The 23,053-nt window shown below is 39.9% G+C and overlaps 1 protein-coding gene across 1 annotated transcript in view; it reads right to left on the reverse strand.

The window, feature by feature from the left end:
* The window catches only part of LOC117529226 (ephrin type-A receptor 5), a 161,064-nt gene that overhangs the window by 122,999 nt on the left and 15,012 nt on the right, over window positions 1–23,053 (reverse strand). Inside the window, exon 3 of the mRNA XM_034191956.1 lies at window positions 4,641–5,361. Coding sequence (XP_034047847.1) covers window positions 4,641–5,361 — 721 coding nt within the window. The remainder of the gene's footprint in view (window positions 1–4,640; window positions 5,362–23,053) is intronic.

Below are 23,053 nucleotides of genomic sequence, written 5' to 3' on the forward strand. Positions count from 1 at the left end.
GACACAAACGAAACAGTTTTGCAGCTAGCTACCAGCCTGTGATGTCACCATGCTAACGTCCGCGAAATAAGTTCAGAGGTGTTATTAGGTTCCAAAAACAGCGTTCGAATCAAAGCAGTGCGTGCAGCAGAAGCCCCTGGTTGCAAGCATAGCGATGATGCCAGATTGGGTGGCTTTGCATTTTATTTTGTCAGATGAAGGTGGGTTTTTGAATGGCCTTTGGACTGGAAATCTTAAGCTGTATCTGGCAACACTGCAGCAGCAGCAGCAACTCACATGATGATGCCATGATGTGTCACTATGTTAGCCCTGAGCATGAATGATTTTTACAAATCTATTTATTAAAAAAAAAGGAAAAAGAGGCAACATGCAGCCTCGCAATCTGCCTCAGAGGATTTAGTTGCTGGATGTGGATCAACCTCGGGTGCCTGCCCAACACACTCCAAAAACTATTAGATACAAGTAATCGTGACACTTGTGACCGTTTTTCCTATTGTTTTTACTTTACCCTTAGGTTTTAAGGAATTAAATAACCACGGTTTTCCAGAAACATTGTATCTATTAATATCGTTAGTAAGCAACAATTAATGCAGACTCGTATTAAGACTGTTACAGACACATTTCTGAAGAATGTCATCAAATTATCGTTAAATTCACACACATCAAGAGTTATGTATGAGATGGGACAAAAAAGAACTATGTAAACTTGGACAGTTGGTCCTGGTTACATCACTGAGACTGGTCAGTAGGACGTGATGTTTACAGTTAAGAAGCCATTATGAGCTGAAAAATGTTTCAGTTTCTGTAGCTCCATGAGCTCGCCGTGTCATTCAGAGCTGCTTGGGGTCCGGAGTCCAGAGTGAAGGAGACAGGACGAGGGTGAAGAAGTGCCACTGCAATCATTCAGCCTGGTGGTGGGAATGTTTGGGATCAGAGTGGAGGAAAGTGGAAATTCCCTCCACTGGGCAAGCACGCAGAGTAAACCGAACCACAAAAAACAAGCCGTCACGCAAACCCAGGCAGAAAGACGGGATGAAGAGCAAAGCAAAAGAAACACAAAGTCATGCATGCTAAACGGAGTGGCTCTGTATAAAACAGCTGTTTATAAATATGTAATTAAGGTTCGAGTCTCCCATGTGCCTTCTGGCAATGTCAAGGCTACAACTGTAAATGTCTTTAACTAATCTCTCCCTCTCGTCCACTCAATCATGAAGCTGTGACGGGTGAGGCAACAGTCATATGTGCAATATCTCCAATCACAGCCAGTGGAGCATGTAACTTCGTCTTGTCAAGAATGTCTTGGAGGCTTCCCTCACTCATCTCTGTGCGGCCTCTGTTTTTGAGGATGTGCTGCTCTTGACAGCGTAACCACGCTATTCACTGTTGTCTACATTTCCTAACGACTGATTTAATTGAACCCAAAGGGAAAAGCTACAAAAGGGGTGATTAAGTTGAGGTTTATTTGTCCAATCCTTTATGTTGTGTTTTTACATTTTTAGCTCATTAAGTTAGTCGCGCATTTCCTCTTGCTTCGTTTCACATAAGCAGCACCAGTGGAGCCAACAGCCAGTCAGTGGTGCTGCTCCACCAGAGAGCAGCGATGCATGTGTTTAAAAGGACATTAACTTTAAATACACAAGGTGATTGTATTCACACATCGTCAACAATGAGCATCAATCTCGCTCTGTTTCATAACATCAGTGCTGAAGCAGCGGTAACAGAGCGCTCTGACAGACTTGCAGCGGTACAAATTTTAAAAACATATCCCACTCTCGTTCACTTTAAATACACAACTAGTCTGTTTCTGATGAATGTGGCATGTGATATAGCATTTGCTGCAGTTTAACAACAACAACTATATGTCAGACCAGAAATCAAAGCACTAAACAAAATTAAAAAAGTAAACTATAACAATGCACAAAAATAAATAAATAATTAAGTGTTGGTCATTGTCACATCTGTTTTTCTCCTCACATACACCGTGCAGGTATGTAGGCAGAGGAGCGAGAGGCAAGGGGAGAGGACAACCCCCCCCCCCACACCCCCCCCCCACACACACACACACACACACACATAGGAAGAAGGAGAAGAAAGAGAATGAATTAATTTTTAATAACTAAAACATTCAATGAATATTATTGCGATTGTCCTACTTTTACTACTACAATCCTGTCCTAAGTGGGACTGATGATATCAAATCAACCACATCATACAAAAATACCCAATTTAATTAATTTTTTAAATAAATAAAACACTAAGGTGCAGGTTGGATTGAAGGTGGCTTATTTTTCTTAACAGACGGGAGACCTGACTAAGCTTAGACCTTACTTGTGTGAAGCGCCTTGAGGCAAGTTTGTTGTGATTTGGCACTATATAAATCAATCAATCAATCAATCAACTTTTTTCTTATATAGCGCCCCAAGGCGCTCAAAATGAAAATAAATCGAAATTGAAATTGGAAACTTGTTAAACTGTCAACATATAGTGGCTTGACTTTCATGATTTTGCAGTGTACTTTGTGCAAATGCAATATCTAGAAAAATACAAGTATTGGATCGGGACTCTGTATTGGCAAATAGTCAATATCAAATAAACAAACAAACAAACCAAAAAACCTAATTAGAACATCCCTAATTTTGATTAGGGATGTTCACGATATTGAAAACTATACCAAATTAATAGTCTGATCATGAAGATTCTAAAAAAGGTACAGTTTGGACTATATGTGACTGAGTATTTTGGAGTTATGGGGTAAAAATGACAAAAATCGTGAAAAAGGTCAATTTCAGTTTCATAATAATAATAATATCGCAAGTGTTTTAATGAATAGGGATGAAACAGGTTGTGAAAAAGCACAACCTGTTTATTTGATCCCATACCAACAAAATTGTTTAAGGACCTGTGGCCCACTCTTGGGCCAACTGTGCTGGAAATTATTAATCTGTCATTAACCTCTGGATCTGTTCTGAAATGTTTTAAATCAGCAGTGATTAAACAATTACTTAAGAAATCTAATCTTGACCCTAGTGTATTGAAAAATTACAGGCCGATATCAAATCTCTCATTCTGTTCCAAAATTTTAGAAAAGGTGGTTTCACGGCAGCTCGTAGACCACCTCACTGAGAATTATCTTTTTGAGCCGCTGCAGTCTGCTTTTAGGAAATATCACTCCACAGAGACAGCGCTCAATAAAGTAGTGAATGATCTTCTGCGAGCAATGGACTCAGACACCACTACGGTTTTGGTGTTGTTAGATCTCAGTGCTGCGTTTGATACTGTGGATCATCATATTTTGCTCAATAGGTTGGAGAATTTTTTGGGGATTACTGGAAATACCCTTGCCTGGTTGACGTCATATCTGTCCAGTTGTTCTCAATGTGTCTTGTATAATGTCACTACCTCTGACCTTGCTGACATGAGATTTGGGGTTCCACAGGGATCTGTTTTAGGCCCCTTGCTTTTCTCCTTGTATGTGGCACCACTTGGGCGTATACTGAGGAGTTTTGGGATTGCCTTTCATTGTTATGCTGATGATACTCAGTTGTACATGCCAATAACTGCGGGAAATCTCACTGCCATAAAATCCCTGGAGGACTGTCTTCTATCAGTGAGAAGTTGGATGTCTAGTAACTTCCTACTTTTGAACTTTGATAAGACTGAAATGATGGTTCTTGGTCCAGCGAGACATCGGTATCAGTTTGACCAGCTGGCGCTCAGCCTGGGTTCGTGTGTCATACATCATATGGACAAAATGAGGAACCTTGGGGTAATTTTTGATCCCACGTTGTCTTTTGACCTCCACATCAGGGATGTTACTAGGACTGCTTTTTTCCATCTGAGAAATATAGCGAGGATCTGTCCCATCCTGTCCATGGCTGATGCTGAGACCCTGATTCATGCTTTTGTTTCTTCTAAACTAGATTATTGCAATGTTCTATTTTCAGGGTTACCACAGTCCAGCATTAGGGGTCTTCAGCTGGTTCAGAACGCTGCCGCCAGACTACTGACACGTAGCAGAAGGTTTGAACATATCACACCCATTTTGGCATCTTTGCACTGGCTCCCTGTCTCTGTGAGAGCAGATTTTAAGGTTTTGCTATTGACTTATAGGGTTGTTCATGGACTGGCACCATCTTATCTGGCTGATCTGGTGGAACTCTACGTGCCGGCCCGGGGTTTGCCATCGCAGGATGCGGGACTTCTCTGTGTTCCAAGGGTGAAGAAGTAGTCAGCAGGTCAAACAGCCTTTTCGTATCGTGCACCCACCCTGTGGAACAGCCTTCCTGCGACCGTGAGGCAGTCTGAGTCCGTGGACATTTTTAAGTCAAGGCTCAAGACCTATTTTTATTCTCTTTCTTATGGATAGTTTTTATTTTTATTTGTTTTATTCTTTTACTTCTGTTTTATTTATGTATTTGAATTTTTTTTTTATTCATTTTTAATTATTTATTCAATTTTATGTTGACTTGTTTTATGTAAGGTGCCTTGAGATGGCTTTTGCTGTGATTTGGCGCATTATAAGCTAATTAAATTAAATTAATTAAATTAATTGATGTGATGTCACAAAACAAGAACATGTAAGGGGAAGTGAGTGTATTTACAGACACTATCCAACAAATAAAACACATTTCCTCTCTTACCTTGACAAGACCCGTTGATTTCCTCAAATCCCGGCCTGCACACGCATTTCCCAATGGGCACCAGCCATTCCCCCTCTGTGCTGCAGTGCATCCTAGGAGGCTCGTATAAGGGCAGTGAGTTATTGACGCACTGACCCACAACCTCCACCAGCTGTGACGCCTCTGAGACCGGGATGGTATCGGGGAACTCAGCAAGACTCTTCACTAGAAATGGGCAACGTTTGTAGAAAACCCGTACAGACACTAAAGCTATACAGGCCCCCAAATCCTGAAATGCCAGGTAGAAACCCTTCCGGGTCAAAGGTCCCAAATCACGAACTTCAGTGTTGAGCTTCATCACGCGGTCTCCCAGGTCCAACTCAGTGAAACTCTCATCAGCAGCTATGGTGTCGATTTTGATGTACCTGCTTTCTTTCATCGCCCTGTCTTCCTCCCCGGTTATCCCAGGTCTGTCCCTTGTCTCGCTTTCCACCATTTCGTCCTCATCCCCGTCAGTTTCATAGTAATACATGTTAAACGTCTCCTTGCAGGTTCCAACTCCACCTGGCAAACTGTTACAGTCTCGCAGGGTGAACTTGAGCTCAATGAAGACCCGCTGGGCACCCTCGGTCAGGATCCAGTTGGTGTGGAGCCAGTTGTTCTGGTTCTGCTCCATGACCCGGCACACTTGGTAGGTATGGATGGGTGCATAGTCCTCATCGACCTCCCCTATCTCCTCCCACTGAGGTAGAGAAGGAGACAGGAGAAAAGAAAAATACTCATCTATAAATTTAAGAAGTACACATTCCAGAACCAACAAACTAATGGAAAATTCTACAGTCACAGAATTACAGTGGGACCAAAATTTAATGCCGAGGCAAAATATGGCCAGATTTTGTTGTCACTGTAATTTTGTTACCATGAATTTGCCGTAATGTAACACCATGAAGCTGTGATTGAAGAAGCAACTAAGAAAAATCTCTCCAGTCACAGCCGTTGCACCTCTACAGTAACTCCTTCAGCATTGTCATGGTAGCCTTGGTGGCTTTCCTCACTAGTCTTCCTCATGTATGCTCATGTATTGTTTGAGGATGGCCTGTTCTTGAAGAATTAAGTCTAGAAAAAAAATTGAAGTATGCACTGGTGCTGCACATGCCCACATCCACCACACCACAGGTACCAATTTACAGCTGGTGGACTGGCACAATGTCTTTTGACCCCAAAGACAAAAGGCTTATTGGGTTTAATATTCATAACACGCATACCAAATTTGTTGACTATGAGACAGTTAATAAAGAAATTATTGCGCTCACAAGATTTTCACAAAGCAAGCTCCAGTGATGTTGACCTTTGTCCTTTTGACCCTCAAAGTAATTGGTGTCTTGGGGTCATAATGTGCAACACATGAGCACTTTTGATGGCAAAGAAATGCGGTTGTGGAACCCTAATAAGAATGAGTTTCAGAAACACCTTTTAAAAAGGTGCAACAGGATGGAGGACATTGTAAAGATGTGTGTGGCTGGATACAGATACAATAATCCTCCTCCCTTCCACCTCCTGCAACAGACAGAAAACCAGTGACATAATGTTACACTGCATACAGTAGTGTTCAGAATAATAGTAGTGCTATGTGACTAAAAAGATTAATCCAGGTTTTGAGTATATTTCTTATTGTTACATGGGAAACAAGGTACCAGTAGATTCAGTAGATTCTCACAAATCCAACAACACCAAGCATTCATGATATGCACACTCTTAAGGTTACAAAACTGGGCTATTGGTAAAAAAAAAAAAAAAAAAAGTAGAAAGGGGGTGTTCACAATAATAGTAGTGTGGCATTCAGTCAGTGAGTTCGTCAATTTTGTGGAACAAACAGGTGTGAATCAGGTGTCCCCTATGTAAGGATGAAGCCAGCACCTGTTGAACATGCTTTTCTCTTTGAAAGCCTGAGGAAAATGGGACATTCAAGGCATTATTCAGAAGAACAGTGTAGTTTGATTAAAAAGTTGATTGGAGAGGGGAAAACTTATACGCAGGTGCAAAAAATTATAGGCTGTTCATCTACAATGATCTCCAATGCTTTAAAATGGACAAAAAAAAACAGAGATGCGTGAAAGAAAACAGAAAACAACCATCAACATGGATAAAAGAATAACCAGAATGGCAAAGGCTCACCCATTGATCAGCTCCAGGATGATCAAAGACAGTCTGGAGTTACCTGTAAGTGCTGTGACAGTTAGAAGACACCTGTGTGAATCTAATTTATTTGCAAGAATCCCCTGCAAAGTCCCTCTGTTAAATAAAAGACATGTGCAGAAGAGCTTACAATTTGCCAAAGAACACATGTACTGGCCTAAAGAGAAATGGAGGAATATTTTGTGGACTGATCAGAGTAAAATTGTTCTTTTTGGGTCCAAGGGCCTCAGACAGTTTGTGAGACAACCCCAAACTCTGAATTCAAGCCACAGTTCACAGTGAAGACAGTGAAGCATGGTGGTGCAAGCATCATGATATGGGCATGTTTCTCCTACTATGGTGTTGGGCCTATATATCACATACCAGGTATCATGGATCAGTTTGGATATGTCAAAATACTTGAAGAGGTCATGTTGCCTTATGCTGAAGAGGACATGCCCTTGAAATGGGTGTTTCAACAAGACAATGACCCCAAGCACACTAGTAAACGAGCAAAATCTTGGTTCCAAACCAACAAAATTAATGTCTCGCAGATGTGAAGAAATCATGAAAAACTGTGGTCACAGGATTGCTAAAAAAGCAGTTTGAACATAATAGTTTTGAGTTTGTAGCGTCAACAGCAGATGCTACTATTATTGTGAACACCCCCTTTTCTAATTTTTTTTAATTTTTTTTTTTTACTAATAGCCCAATTTCATAGCCTTAAGAGTGTGCATATCATGAATGCTTTGTCTTGTTGGATTTGTGAGAATCTACTGAATCTATTGGTACCTTGTTTCCCATGTAACAATAAGAAATGTACTCAAAACCTGGATTAATCTTTTTAGTCACATAGCACTACTATTATTCTGAACACTACTGTATATGCATTTATGGTGACAAGAAGCCGGAAGTCTAGTCAGCAAAAAACGATTTAGTGAGCACTTTCACCCACATACAGTAAATGTGCATGTCCGAAGTGTGCAAGAGTGCATGCATGTTAATAATTCTGTCGGCTTTTGTGCGTGCGTGTGTGTGTGTCTGTCTCAGACAACAGCATTAATTCCCTCTGCAGGTCTCCTGGGACGTGGCTATTATCTGCATCACTAGCACTCTCCCATGGCTAATCCAGGCCCTTCATCATGTCATTGTAATATGGCCAGAGGGACCAGACTATGATCTGGTGTTATAGCTTAATAGCCCATATTAATCAATCCTCGCTGTAGCTTTTGTGTGCTACCTTCTGTCTTTGTCCTTCTGTCTTCTGTCTTTCCTCACTCTCTTCTGCCTGACTTCTTCTCCATCTGTCTGCTTCTTCCATTTCTTTCTCTTTTAGTATGAAGCTTTTGTTTTCTACTTATTACGATTCTGTCTCCGATCCATCTGTGACTGAACACAGCCGCGTTACAAGACAATATAAAAGTATTTAAAAGAATTTGCCCCTGTGCTTTTTGGAAAGTGTCCAAAACTAACTCATCCCCCTCAGTGCGAGATATCAACACTAGTTTGCCTGCCCTCAGTCCACATTTCCTCTGGCAGTGGCCACCAAAGCTCCCTGAGGTGAAGCAGACAGGTTTGGTTTTGTATCTTTCCCATGAGGCTTTACTCTACTTCATTTAATGGTTCTTTTTCAATTCACTTTCTTTGTGCATTTTATGCATATAATGTTGTCTGTCGTCGGCTTTTTCATCAACCAACATTGCTTCACACAAGGTGATGCTAAATGCTCACTTTACTGAGGTACAACCAGTGTTGCTAAACAAAACAAAAACAACTCTTCAGAAGTCACTATTGGCTCTCTGAAATATTACTAAAAATCATTACATTATATATTGATGTAATAATGTCTAACTTGCATATGATGGGAAGATGAACTACATCATGTTCTCTTGAAAGTTGGATTATTTTATTTTATTTGCTTGTTGGTCTTTTTTTGGTGGAGTGGGGGTGGGGAACACATGTGGGGACTAATGACTTTGGTATTTTCTGTAATTTTATTATTTTAGTAAATTAATCATTTACAAACTAACTTCTTTGTGTGTAATAAAGTTGACAGATTTCTCACTAGATAGGATTTTTAGTTGTTAGGGAAGGTCAAAAAGTTGTTAAATTGCCAACATTGGAACTTTGTGCTGCACCAATCTGGATGGTCTTTTTCCTCTTGTCTGGAGGACAATCTGCAGCCATGAACATGGCTGCAGATTAAAGGTATACAGCCACTAAGCTTTTTAAGATTTAAGGCATAAAAGAATCTTCTTTGGCACCATATAATTTTATTTATTTGCAATTGCTTCAAAATTTGTGTTGTCTAAAAAAAATAAAAAATAAAATAAAGGGTTTCCCTGACGGGTAAATTTTCAAAAGAACAGCCGGCCTTGAACTACGTACGGCAGCAAACCATACAGTCGATGGCAGTGACATCATAGATCACGCGGGGGCTTCCCCGGACTTGCGTGAGGGATTCTGGGAAGGACACGGTAACAGCCAATCAGAGCAGAGAGGCACCGTGATGCCGCTGGCTGGTCTGTCTCTGGTTGCTAATCAAACATGGTGGAAAACGCTCTAAAACTGCAGCGTTTGTGTGTAAATCTAACATGTTTCTCACATATTATGTAAAAGTTAGTGACAAATAACACTTCTAAAAATGCTGTTCTTGTAACCAAATAACACCTCAAATAGCTTAAAAGACATCTCACAGATGTCGGCGTGCAGGCTACATGCAGGCGCATCACCCACGGTCAAACGTATTTTCTGGTCTTTTCAAAACCTCATGCATGCGCACACGTACAATCTCCTGCAGACCCAGATAAATATGTTCTCTTCGTTAAAATATGAGCTGTAATTTTACAAGACGTTTCTAAAATAAACCAACATTATAATGCTTGGGTTTCAGTAGAAACTACAACCCCAATTCCAATGAAGTTGGGACATTGTGTAAAATGTAAATAAAAACAGAATACAATCAATTGCAAATCCTCTTCAACCTATATTCAATTGAATACACCACAAAAACAAGATATTTATTGTTTTTGTGCAAATATTTGCTCATTTTGAAATGGATGCCTGCAACATGTTTCCAAAAAGCTGGGACCGTGGTATGTTTACCACTGTGTTACATCACCTTTCCTTCTAACAACACTCAATAAGCTTTGGGAACTAAGGACACTAATTGTTGAAACTTTGTAGGTGGAATTCTTTCCCATTCTTGCTTGATGTACAACTTCAGTTGTTCAACATTCCGGGGTGTCCGTTGTCGTATTTTGCACTTCATAATGCGCCACACATTTTCAACAGGCGACAGGTCTGGACTGCAGGCAGGCCAGTCTAGTACCTGCACTCTTTTACTACAAAGCCACGCTGGTCTAACACATGCAGAATGTCGCTTGACATTGTCTTGCTGAAATAAGCAGGGGCGTCCCTGAAAAAGACGTTGCTTGGATGGCAGCATGTGTTGCTCCAAAACCTAGATGTACCTTTCAGCATTGATGGTGCCATCACAGATGTGCAAGTTGCCCATGCCATGGGCACTAACATACCCCCATACCATCACAGATGCTGACTTTTGAACTTTGTGCTGCACCAATCTGGATGGTCTTTTTCCTCTTGTCTGGAGGACACAACGTCCATGATTTCCAAAAACAATTTGAAATGTGGACTCATCAGACCACAGCACACTTTTCCACTTTGCGTCTCTCCATTTCAAATGAGCTCGGGCCCAGAGAAGGCGGCGGCATTTATGGATGTTGTTGATGTATGGCTTTCACTTTACATGGTAGAGTTTTATCTTGCACTTGTAGATTAGGGCTGCCACGACTAGTCGACTACGTCAACTATTGAAACCGTCGACAACTAATTTAGTAGTCGATGAGTCGTTTATTTTATTTAAGTCTTTGTTTTTCTCTCAATTCATAGTTTTAGGCAGCGAGCCGTCCTGCCGTCATTTGGACGTTCAAATTTTGAAAAACAGACGACTGATTAAAACAGCGGCCGTCTTGTTCAAAGCCGTCTAAAATGCGCAGTTTACCGAAGGAACTGTGTGTGTGTGTGTGTGCGCGCGGGTCAACTGGCTGCAGACTGCGAGGGAGGGAGATTCCGGGGGCACGAGATGTTACGTTCTGCTGAGAACCATCAGTGCACGTGAGACAGTGAGCGCAGAGCAGAGAGAGAGGATTTTAACCCGAGTGAACATGTTAAAAAAAAAAAAAAAAAAACATGGAGCTGCCTTTATTTCTCTGCACTTTCTCTACCCGCGCGGGTCATGAGATGAAATAAACGGGCAAATATCCTTAAAAAATGAGAATATATAAATGAACTGAGCAAAAATTATGCATACACGGGTTTAAAATAACCCTGATGTAGAGAAGCTGTGTAGTGATGTTTAGAGGCACAGATCACAAAAAGCAAGTGAGAACTCTGAACTTTAACAGCTGTTATTTTCCAAATGTATGTATTTGTTCAATCTTGAGCTTAATGTAGTGTTTAAGCACAAAACGTGACTAATGAAGAGAAAAAAAGGATGACTTCATCACACTAAAATGAACTGGAGTCAGAATAAAAATACAAGCTGCTGATTTTTGTTATTTTTCACAGTTATTAAGCTGCAACTATATGTTTTATTTATTTCAAAGTGAGTTGCCTCTTATTTTATTCTGTTTATACAAAATATATGGGAAGTCAAATCAGCCTGCATTGTTCTGTTCAGTTTATATCAAAGTTCCCTGTCTGTGTATTTTTTTTCCTTCTTTATAAGAGTTTGGTGTTTGCATTTGCTCCACAAAGTTTTAAAACAAAATAAAATGTTCACACTTTTCTTTATAGCAGTTCTGTCATTTCAGAAATGCAACAGAAACAACCACAAATCAGAAAAAGTTGGGACTATATGTAAAATGAAGATAAAAGTAAAAATGTTGCACTATTCCCAGTTTCTCCACTCACAGAAGGGCAATTCTATGGTAACGGAATTACAACAGCAGCAAAATCTGGACATATGGCATCTAACCATGACAGATTAGCTCAGATTGTAATTCCGTTACCGTAGAATTGCCTAGAAGCCAAAAGTTCTTCGAGAGTCTTGGTGGCTTCCCTCACTTGTCTCCTTCCAGCGTGGACATCTGATTGAGAATTGCCTACCTGACACAGATTTACTATTATTTTTACTTCGCAAAAATAATCGTTGACTAGTTGACTATCAAAATAGTCGTTTGTGGCAGCCCTATTGTAGATGTAGCGACGAACTGTGTAAACTGACAATGGTTTTCTGAAGTGTTCCTGACCCCACGCGGTAAGATCCTTTACACAATGATGTTGGTTTTAATTGCAGTGCCGCCTGAGGGATCAAAGGTCACGGGGATTCAATGTTAGTTTTTGGCCTTTCTGCTTATGTGTAGAAAGTTCTCCAAATTCTCTGAATCTTCTGATTATATTATGGACTGTAGATGATGGAATCCCTACTTTCCTTGCAATTGAACATTGAGAAACATTGTTCTTAAACTGTTGGACTATTTTTTCACGCAGTTCTTCACAAAGTGGTGATCCTCGTCCCATCTTGCTTGTGAACGGCTGAGCCTTTTGGGGATGCTCCTTTTATACCCAATCATGACACTCACCTGTTTCCAAACAGGTGTTCTTTGAGCAATCATCAACTTTCCCAGTCTTCTGTTGCCCCGTCCCAACTTTTTTGAAATGTGTTGCAGGCATCCATTTCAAAATGAGCAAATATTTGCACAAAACCAATAAGGTTTATCAGTTTGAACATTAAATATCTTAAAAATCTTAAAAAGATTAAGTCATAAGTCTTTGAGTTTGTCATTCTGCCAGACTCCAGAACAGTCCGTCCCACTTCAGGCATTAAGCTTCTTATGAGTTAGATCACACAGATCCACCAGGCTGCACGGCTTAACTCACACATATACTAACTCATGCATTTGGGCATTTCCATGTGACTCACATTATAGATTTTAGTCAAATTTCAAGTTTTTTTTGTGTACCTCCCACAAATACACATTTTTAGACACCATATCTTGCATGCACGTGCCAGTTGACACAAGGTGTGAAATGACAAACAAAAAGCAAGACAAATCTTTAATTAGTCTTAATTACAGTGTGACTCATGTTACACCAAAAGTTCTTTGTTTCCTGAAAAAAATTATATCTAGAAAACTGAAAATGCAAGGGAAACCCTGTAAGAAACATCTTGCCTAATTTTCCCATTCAGCATAGAAATGCACATTTACAGCTCTGAGCTCAACTGGATTCTGAACTGAAAACCGACTTCCAGACTCACTCCCTAAACTTCAGAGGAAAATCTTCACTCAGTAAGTTGTCCCTCTAAAAACAGACTGCAGTCTATTTCCTGGTGGTTTAACCTCCTACATCTTACACTCTGAAATTCAGCAGCTGTTCTTCACGACGTACCACGACTCTGATCAGTATCTAGAATCAGGCGGACACACAGGGAGGCGTTTGCACTTTATGATGCGTTGCTTTGTCATATAGAAGAACCCAGAACTGGCAGTACACACCATACACACAAAAATCCTGAACCAGTTGAAAATGTTCTGTGGATTCAAGTAAACGTGCTGCGAGTGTCACAGATGTCAGCCGACCCCCTGCGGCACTGCTGAGTGCCCTCCCAAGTCTATAAATCCATCTCCAACATATTATTACTGCACATTACTGCTGACCGCCGTGACTCCGTAATAGAACTGTCTCTCACTGCTTTCAGTTTTTCACATTTTGCTTTGTCCGCCTCTATAAACCTCTCTAACCATTATCCATCCCTCAAAAGTGTCCTTTAACCAGCCAATCACAAGACAGCTTTACAGCTGACTTTTCTTCCTCTTCTATCACACATTTTTCAGTTACGCTCACAGACTGTGTGGTGACAACTATGGAAGTTGTGTATAACACCATCACTAGTGTTCCGCTCAGTGCGCAATGCAGACGACAGTTTCATTTAACTAACACACACACACACACACACACACACCTTATTATCCAGAGTATAATTTGCACTTTTTCTGTTTATTTTAATTTTAGTTTATTTTGTTTAGTGCTATGATTAATGGGAATGTCTGATGTAAATAGCCATTAGTATTTTTTATAAATGTGTGATTTTTTTTTTTTGTCCAGTATATACGTATGTCTCCCAAACTATTAAAAACAAAAAAACCTGCAACTTTTTCTCTGGAAAATACAGTGTGTAGGTGTGTGCACATATCCCATTTGCCTGTTGGAGGGTCCAGGACTAAGCACCACCCCCATTTTTTCAAGAAAGTTGGTTAAATGGCCACCTGACATTAAATTACATTTAATGAATGAGAAAAGGAGACAAAATGGACACAATCAGGTGAGTTATTTGCAATAAAATTTGATATTTTATTGAAACTGGCATTCCGATGTACATGGTATTGGCCATGCTCGTGCATCGGCATGCACACACAGACATACACACAAACACACAGATTTCTGGTTTACAATTTTATATAATTATTAGGTTTAGATTATTTGTTTTCTTTTTATAAATCACAGCTTAAAAGTAATTTGTCTAGTATTTCTTTCAAAAATGTATATTTTCCTCAAAATTGTTAATAAAAAAAGACATCTTCAGTTTAGTAGATGTGTTTCATCCCTTGACTTCAAAGCATGTATTTACCTCTTAATGATACACATTCTTTGAGCAGCGTTCAAGAATTTCAAGGTCATCAATTAAGTCTTTTTCAGCCTGTGTTTCACCCACCCCAATTCTATTTTTTTTTCCACACCAGCTTTGGGAGAAGAAAGAAGCGGAGAGAAGATGGTGAGATAAAAAGAGCAGCAGATGAGAAGAAAAAAGTAAATGGAGATAAGGAGTGAAACAAATGTTCTGGGATGCTGAAGGCTGGGGAGGTGGACGGAGACGGGAGGAGGAGGAAAAGTGGGATAAAACAAACCATCTGAAACATGAGACAAAAATCTTATTGGTGTTTCCTCGACATCTCATTTAGCCAAAGACTTCTGCTGCCAATCGCGTTTTTGCTACAACACTACACTTTGGACACTCATATGAATACCAAAATACGACACGCAACAATGACAAATTCTGTTGTCTCAAATAATGACTGCTTTATTTATGAGCAACAGCTAATTAACAAATTGTTTCAGCACTGCCTCAATTACTGTGATCCCTCAGAGACTCTATATAAGCTCCCCCCTGTCAGGGTGACGGGAGCCCGGCGCCCGGAGAAGGTGGACCCACAATACAAATTCCCAGACCAGGCTTTTGAGTAAAAGCAGTGATCATGTTTATTCCAGGCTGGGATTCGGTACACAGGTTGTCTGGCAGCGGAGCAGAGGTACAGACAGGGTTTGGCAAAAATGCAATCATATCCAGGCAGGGGTCGGAGGCACGAGCAAACACTGACATCAGGGCTGAGGCAAAAGGCGGGGTTGGGAAACACAGAGCAAGATACTGGTACACGGCAAGACAAATCAGGACTGAATACAAGGAGGATGGAATGTGTGCTGGAAGCAATGACAAACTGGCGAAGGACTGCAACGCCAAGGGTTTAAATGATGGTGAACTAATTGGTGTGAAATGAGGGACAAGTGGTGTTAACGAGGTGCAAGTGAGGAGCAATCTTGAAAGGGGGCGTGGCTAGTGGACCAAGATAAAACATGTTGCAAGATAGTGAGGAAGGACAACACAAGGTGGAGTGAGGTACAACATAAAGATGCGTGAGCAGGTGCAAAGAGCGAAAGTGAATGGAAACACAAAACAGACTCAATCAAAGTGAGGGGAAAAAACATAATGGTAGGTGCAGGGCATAGAGTGAACATAATTAACTGGGTATGAGGAATAACAAGAAACAATGAACATAGCTTCAACTGAATATAATATTACTATGAACAGGAACTAAAATCAGACATGAACATAAGAACTAGAAGAAACTACATGAGAACTGATAAGAAAATAAACACGAAGACCAAACTGATTAGTTTCTATAGCGCCAAATCACAACAAAAGCTGCCTCAAGGAGCTTCACATTAGTAAGGTCTAAACTTACAACCCTAAAGCAAGCACAAGGGCAAGCACATGTCAAAGACTGTGCAGAGTATACTTGTACTCTCTTATTTGGAGAATCCAATGAATAATTTAAAAGTGTCATGATAGGACACATACAGTTTGTTTACAGATGATTTCTTGTAGTTCCACCAAATTTGAGCTGTGTACATAGGCGAGCATTATGAATGAAACAAGGTTAATTTAACATCAAGATTACACATATGAAATTTGCGTAGGCTTGCTCAAATTCCCTTGAGCATATACAACCCCTGGCAAAAATTATGGAATCACCGGCCTCAGAGGATGTTCATTCAGTTGTTTAATTTTGTAGAAAAAAAGCAGATCACAGACTTGACACAAAACTAAAGTCATTTCAAATGGCAACTTTCTGGCTTTAAGAAACACTATAAGAAATCAAGAAAAAAATATTGTGGCAGTCAGTAACGGTTACTTGTTTAGACCAAGCAGAGGGGAAAAAAAAAACTATGGAATCACTCAATTCTGAGGAAAAAATTATGGAATCACCCTGTAAATTTTCATCCCCCAAATTAACACCTGCATCAAATCAGATCTGCTCATTGACATTGACCCTATGCCATGACATTGACCCTATGTGTCTTTTTGCAAGGAATGTTTTTGCAGTTTTTGCTCTATGGCAAGATGTATTATCATCTTGAAAAATGATTTCATCATCCTCAAACATCCTTTCAATTGTCCAAAATATCAACATAAACTTGTGCATTTATTGATGATGTAATGACAGCCATCTCCCCAGTGCCTTTACCTGACATGCAGCCCCATATCATCAATGACTGTGGAAATTTACATGTTCTCTTCAGGCAGTCATCTTTATAATTCTCATTGGAAAGGCACCAAACAAAGGTTCCAGCATCATCACCTTGCCCACTGCAGATTCGAGATTAATCACTGAATATGACTTTCATCCAGTCATCCACAGTCCACAATTGCTTTTCCTTAGCCCATTGTAACCTTGTTTTTTTATGTTTAGGTGTTAATGATGCCTTTCGTTTAGCTTTTCTGTATGTAAATCCCATTTCCTTTAGGCAGTTTCTTACAGTTCGGTCACAGACGTTGACTCCAGTTTCCTCCCATTCGTTCCTCATTTGTTTTGTTGTACATTTTTCGATTTTTGAGACATATTGCTTTAAGTTTTCTGTCTTGACGCTTTGATGTCTTCCTTGGTCTACCAGTATGTTTGCCTTTAACAACCTTCCCATGTTGTTTGTATTTGGTCCAGAGTTTAGACACAGCTGACTGAACAACCAACATCTTTTGCAACATTGCGTGATGATTTACCCTCTTTTAAGAGTTTGATAATCCTCTCCTTTGTTTCAATTGACATCTCTCGTGTTGGAGCCATGATTCATGTCAGTCCACTTGGTGCAACAGCTCTCCAAGGTGTGATCACTCCTTTTTAGATGCAGACTAACGAGCAGATATGATTTGATGCAGGTGTTAGTTTTGGGGATGAAAAATTACAGGGTGATTCCATAATTTATTCCTCAGAATTGAGTGAGTCCATGTTTTTTTCCTTCTGCTTGGTCTAAAAAAGTAACCGTTACTGACTGCCACAATTATTTTTCTTGATTTCTTATAGTGTTTCTTAAAGCCAGAAAGTTGCCATTTGAAATGACTTTAGTTTTGTGTCATGTCTGTGATCTGCTTTTTTTGTACAAAATTAAACAACTGAATGAACATCCTCAGAGGCCGGTGATTCCATAATTTTTGCCAGGGGTTGTAGTTGCCTGCATTGTCTGGCTATATCAAGGTCATCACTTACAGTAGTGTTAAGAATAATAGTAGTGCTATGCAGTGGTGGGCACAGATGACCAAAAAATGAACTTCGATAACAGATAATCAGATAACTGAAAAGTTATCTTTGATAAAGATAAACTGATGAACCACCCAAAAATGTATAGGAAGTTACAGATAACCGATAAATTCCAGTGTTGTCTCTTGTACATTTGCAACTGCTAACAAGCTGAATTTGAGTTTAAACACCACGATCGCTTTTGGAAGCATAAAAAGTGACAAAAAATTATCTTCGATAATTATCTGTTATCAGATTATCGGAAGAGTGCCCACCACTGGTGCTATGTGACTAAAAAGATTAATCCAGGTTTTGAGTATATTTCTTATTGTTACATAGGAAACAAGGTACCAGTAGATTCAGTAGATTCTCACAAATCCAACAAGACCAAGCATTCATGATATGCACACTCTTAAGGCTATGAAATTGTGCTATTAGTAAAAAAAAGTAGAAAAGGGGGTGTTCACAATAATAGTAGTGTGGCATTCAGTCAGTGAGTTTGTCAATTTTGTGGAACAAACAGGTGTGAATCAGGTGTCCCCTATTTAAGGATGAAGCCAGCACCTGTTGAACATGCTTTTCTCTTTGAAAGCCTGAGGAAAATGGAACGTTCAAGACATTGTTCAGAAGAACAGCGTAGTTTGATTAAAAAGTTGATTGGAGAGGGGAAAACTTATACGCAGGTGCAAAAAAATTATAGGCTGTTCATCTATAATGATCTCCAATGCTTTAAAATGGACAAGAAAAAAACAGACGCCAATATATGAAGAAAACGGAAAACCATCAAAATGGATAGAAGAATAACCAGAATGGCAAAGGCTCACCCATTGATCTTCTCCAGGATGATTAAAGACAGTCTGGAGTTACCTGTAAGTCCTGTGACAGTTAGAAGACGCCTGTGTGAAGCTAATTTATTTGCAAGAATCCCTGCAAAGTCCCTCTGTTAAATAAAAGACATGTGCAGAAGAGGTTACAATTTGCCAAAGAACACATCAACTGGCCTAAAGAGAAATGGAGGAATATTTTGTGGACTGATGAGAGTAAAATTGTTCTTTTTGGGTCCAAGGGCCGCAGACAGTTTGTGAGACGACCCCCAAACTCTGAATTCAAGCCACAGTTCACAGTGAAGACAGTGAAGCATGGTGGGTGGTGCAAGCATCATGATATGGGCATGTTTCTCCTACTATGGTGTTGGGCCTATATATCACATACCAGGTATCGTGGATCAGTTTGGATATGTCAGAATACTTGAAGAGGTCATGTTGCCTTATGCTAAAGAGGACATGCCCTTGAAATGGGTGTTTCAACAAGACAATGACCCCAAGCACACTAGTAAACGAGCAAAATCTTAGTTCCAAACCAACAAAATGAATGCCTCGCAGATGTGAAGAAATCATGAAAAACTGTGGTTATACAACTAAATACTAGTTTAGTTATTCACAGGATTGCTAAAAACACCCCAGTCATGAAGGTGCACCAAAACAATAATAATGCTCTCTGCTGGCGAGGCTGTGGATGTCAGACTGCGAATCACTATCATGTTTTTTGGGATTGTCCAAAAATACAAAATTATTGGAAAAATGTACATAATGCAATACAGGAAGTCCTCAATACATGGATACCATTCAACTTCAAAACCATGTACTTAGGACTTATCCCATCAAGACTGATGGCTAAAGATAAGTATCTGATAGGGGTGTTGCTGGCAGCAGGGAAAAAGGCTTTAACTAAGAGATGGAGGCTGCAAACCGGACCTACACTTAATAATTGGATAGATGTGACAATGGAAATATACATTTTGGAAAAGGTTACCTTTTCTTTGAATCTAAAGATGGACATTTTTATGAAAAACTGGAAAGGATGGGTGCATTTTATTAGACCTCGAAGACCAGACTTTGTCACGATAGTGAACTAAGGGAACGGCAACCTCTCATCTATTACACAGGGTGTTTTTTTTTTTTTTGTCTTCAAGTCTTCAACAGTATCTCAATGACTAAGATAACTGAATGAAACTAAAATATTGCAGATACTCTTTAAAAAGTATTTTATGTGTTTTTGACTGTTTTATAACCCCTCTGGATGTAAATAGTTCAACTGAACATGTCCTGTTTCTTCCCCCCCTTTTTCTTCCTTTCACCCTCTATGGTGTTAAAACGAAAGGAAATGGACCAGCCATACGGCCGTTGTAAACCTTTGGAAAAAGAAATTCCATTACAACTATAACATAACAGTTAAAAAAATGTGGTTGTATTTGTATTTGGATGTTTTATAACATGTATCTCCAAATAAAAAGATAATTAAAAAAAAAAGGATTGCTAAAAAAGCAGTTTGAACATAATAGTTTTGAGTTTGTAGCGTCAACAGCAGATGCGACTTATTGTGAACACCCCCTTTTCTACTTTTTTTTTTACTAATAGCCCAATTTCATAGCCTTAAGAGTGTGCATATTCTGAATGCTTGGTCTTGTTGGATTTGTGAGAATCTACTGAATCTACTGGTACCTTGTTTCCCATGTAACAATAAGAAATATACTCAAAACCTGGATTAATCTTTTTAGTCACATAGCACTACTATTATTCTGAACACTACTGTAGGTCATTACCGATTATGTGTCCGAGGTATCTACATGAGTCAGCTTCTTTCAGTACTTCACCATTTAGTTTAAAAATGGGCAAATCTACCCCTTTTAGATAGCTGGCCCTAAAGCACATTACACAGTGGTTGTCACCAAACAGCTTGCATACTTTCAACAGTTTATTGAGCCCTGCCATTAGCATCAGGTCATCTGCATACATAATGTGGTTTATTAGTATGCCACTATAATAGCAACCAACATGACAATTATTTAGCCTGTGGCTCAGGTCAACCATGTAGATATGAAATAAATGAGGGGACAAAATGCCACCCTGTCTCAGAGATCATTCTCCCACCTGATACACATTTTGAGGTTAGCATACCATACCACCAGTAATCTGGTAATATAATCGGGAACTCCTCTCCTGATGAGAGCTTTATATAATACTGAGTGATTTACCCTATCGAAGCCTTTACTAGCATCATCTAAGGTGCAGCTCCACCCAGGGATGGGTGTGGTGTCCGTTTCTGTAACCCAGTGTTGTATAGTAACGAAGTAAAAATACTTCACTACTGTACTTAAGTACGTTTTGGGAGACTTTGTACTTTACTTGAGTTTTTTAAATTCAGCTTACTTTCACTTTTACTTCACTACATTTCCGACCTTAATTGCATACTTCTACTCCGATACATTTTCTATGCGCCATGCCGTTACTCGTTACAAAACAAAACACACACATACACGAAAAAAGTCGTGTTTTCACCCAGAGACACTAGTGACTGCAACGAAGTCAGGCCGATTTGTCATGAGGCATGTCCGGTAGGCTTTTTTGCAGTTGCGCAAAAAAATGATCATTTCTCTACATTGATTACAGACCTGCAGCCGGTCTGTATAATCAACTTTTCTGCAGCGCGGCTTTGCTTTGAACCTTGAACCAATCGAAGTAGTGATTATGGATCCATTGTTGCTTTATCCTAATTTGTCCCCGCTAAAACCCAGAAGAGCATATGTCTGTAAGTATTATTTAATATTTTTATGTTAAACCAACCTGTTATGGGCTTCTGAAACAGTTGATAGATGTATTTTATAACTTAAAAACGGGACCGACGCTAATGCATTAGCATGTCTATGGCGTTTTCAATGTTAAATTAGCATTAAGCTGTTCACATCAGCATGTTTGTGTTGATTTGTTTCATCTATAATTAATGGCTCAGCGTTCATTGTCGTAAAACAGAAATTGTAATTTTTAAATTTATTTTTATTCATATATTATAGCAACAACAATAACAGTCTACATAGACAATAGTCAATAATAATAGACTAATAATATTAAAATACAATTTTAGAGAAAGAGACAAAAATAACCTGATGAAACAAAACAGAAAAGATAAAACCATGTAACAATGAAAATAAATACGAGGTCTATTAGAAAAGTATCCGACCTTATTATTTTTTTAAAAAACCATATGGATTTGAATCACGTGTGATTGCGTCAGACAAGCTTGAACCCTCGTGCGCATGCGTGAGTTTTTTCATGCCTGTCGGTTGCGTCATTCGCCTGTGAGCAGGCTTTGAGTGAGGTGTGGTCCACCCTCTCCTCTATTTTTTATTGCGAATAAATGTCCGAACGATTTGGAGCTTTGCTGCATCAATTTTTTTCCAGAAACTGTGAGATACCTCCAGGTGGACACCATTCGAAAAATTAATATGGCTTTCAGGGACGATTTTATGGGGATTAAACAGATTAAGGAGTGTTACTGCCGCTTTAAGGACTGCCCACAACTCCCAGCTCCCATCAACAGGCTGACACCCCACTGAAACAACCAGATCATTTCCAACGTGAAGGCTTTGTTGATCCGGGACCTCGTCTGACTTTCACAAAAAGGCAGAAGTCATGGACATCAGCAATTTTTCCGGCACATTCCACTGTTACAGGAGTTTTTTTCATGGAAAGAAAAGCGGAGGGACGCGCCACGGAGCCGTTCATTACGCGGGACAAAACCACCTCGGTGTTGGTTACAACGCGCTCAACTTTTGTTCAGAATCAGCTTCTTATCACGTAACAATGCGGCTTTCCTCTCACTCAAACCCGCAGCTTCACAGTGCTTTAAACAGTGTGCAGACTTCAACAGCGACACAAAGCATGCAGCAAAACGAGACGAGTCATTGGATAAATGCTGGGCTTTGCCCCGGCCAGCGGACGTTCAGCGTGTCTGGGGGTCTATGGGGCAGTGGGCTGGCCTTGGCTGGCCCGGACGCACAGCTTCTGAATGATGATTGGATGATCTGTCTGAGGCTGAATCCCTTTTTGATTGTCAGCGAAATGAGCGAATCAGCGATCTTTTGGTGTAAACATCCGTGGGAGCATTTTCATTCTGTTCCGAGTTGAACCGGAGACTTTCCTAATCCTCTTAGCGGCATTTTCTTTGTTAAAAATGACTAGCGACAAATCGAGCTTCTATTTCTGGTGGGGTTTTTTTGTAGCTCCTTGTGTTTGGAGACTGACTTCTATCACTCTTTCTGACTTCTATCGCAGTTTCTGTCCCTACTGAGCAGCGGGTGCTGCTGAGCTCCTCCACCGTCACAAAGCACTCACAGGCGGACACACTTCACACTAGCCTCGCGCCAGTCCCAGCTAGCTAGGTAGCTAGCTGCACATAATGGCAGACAATTTGAATGTTGTGGACCGGATTTTGGCGAAGCCATTTGATAGTCTTCCTTACGAAGAAAAACTTAGAGTTACATAGCAGGGCAGATCAACTCCTCAGATTAATTTGGTGCAATGTTTGTGCATTGCTATGCACACACAT

This window comes from Thalassophryne amazonica, chromosome 17 (assembly GCF_902500255.1).
Source record: "Thalassophryne amazonica chromosome 17, fThaAma1.1, whole genome shotgun sequence".
Lineage (NCBI taxonomy): Eukaryota > Metazoa > Chordata > Actinopteri > Batrachoidiformes > Batrachoididae > Thalassophryne > Thalassophryne amazonica.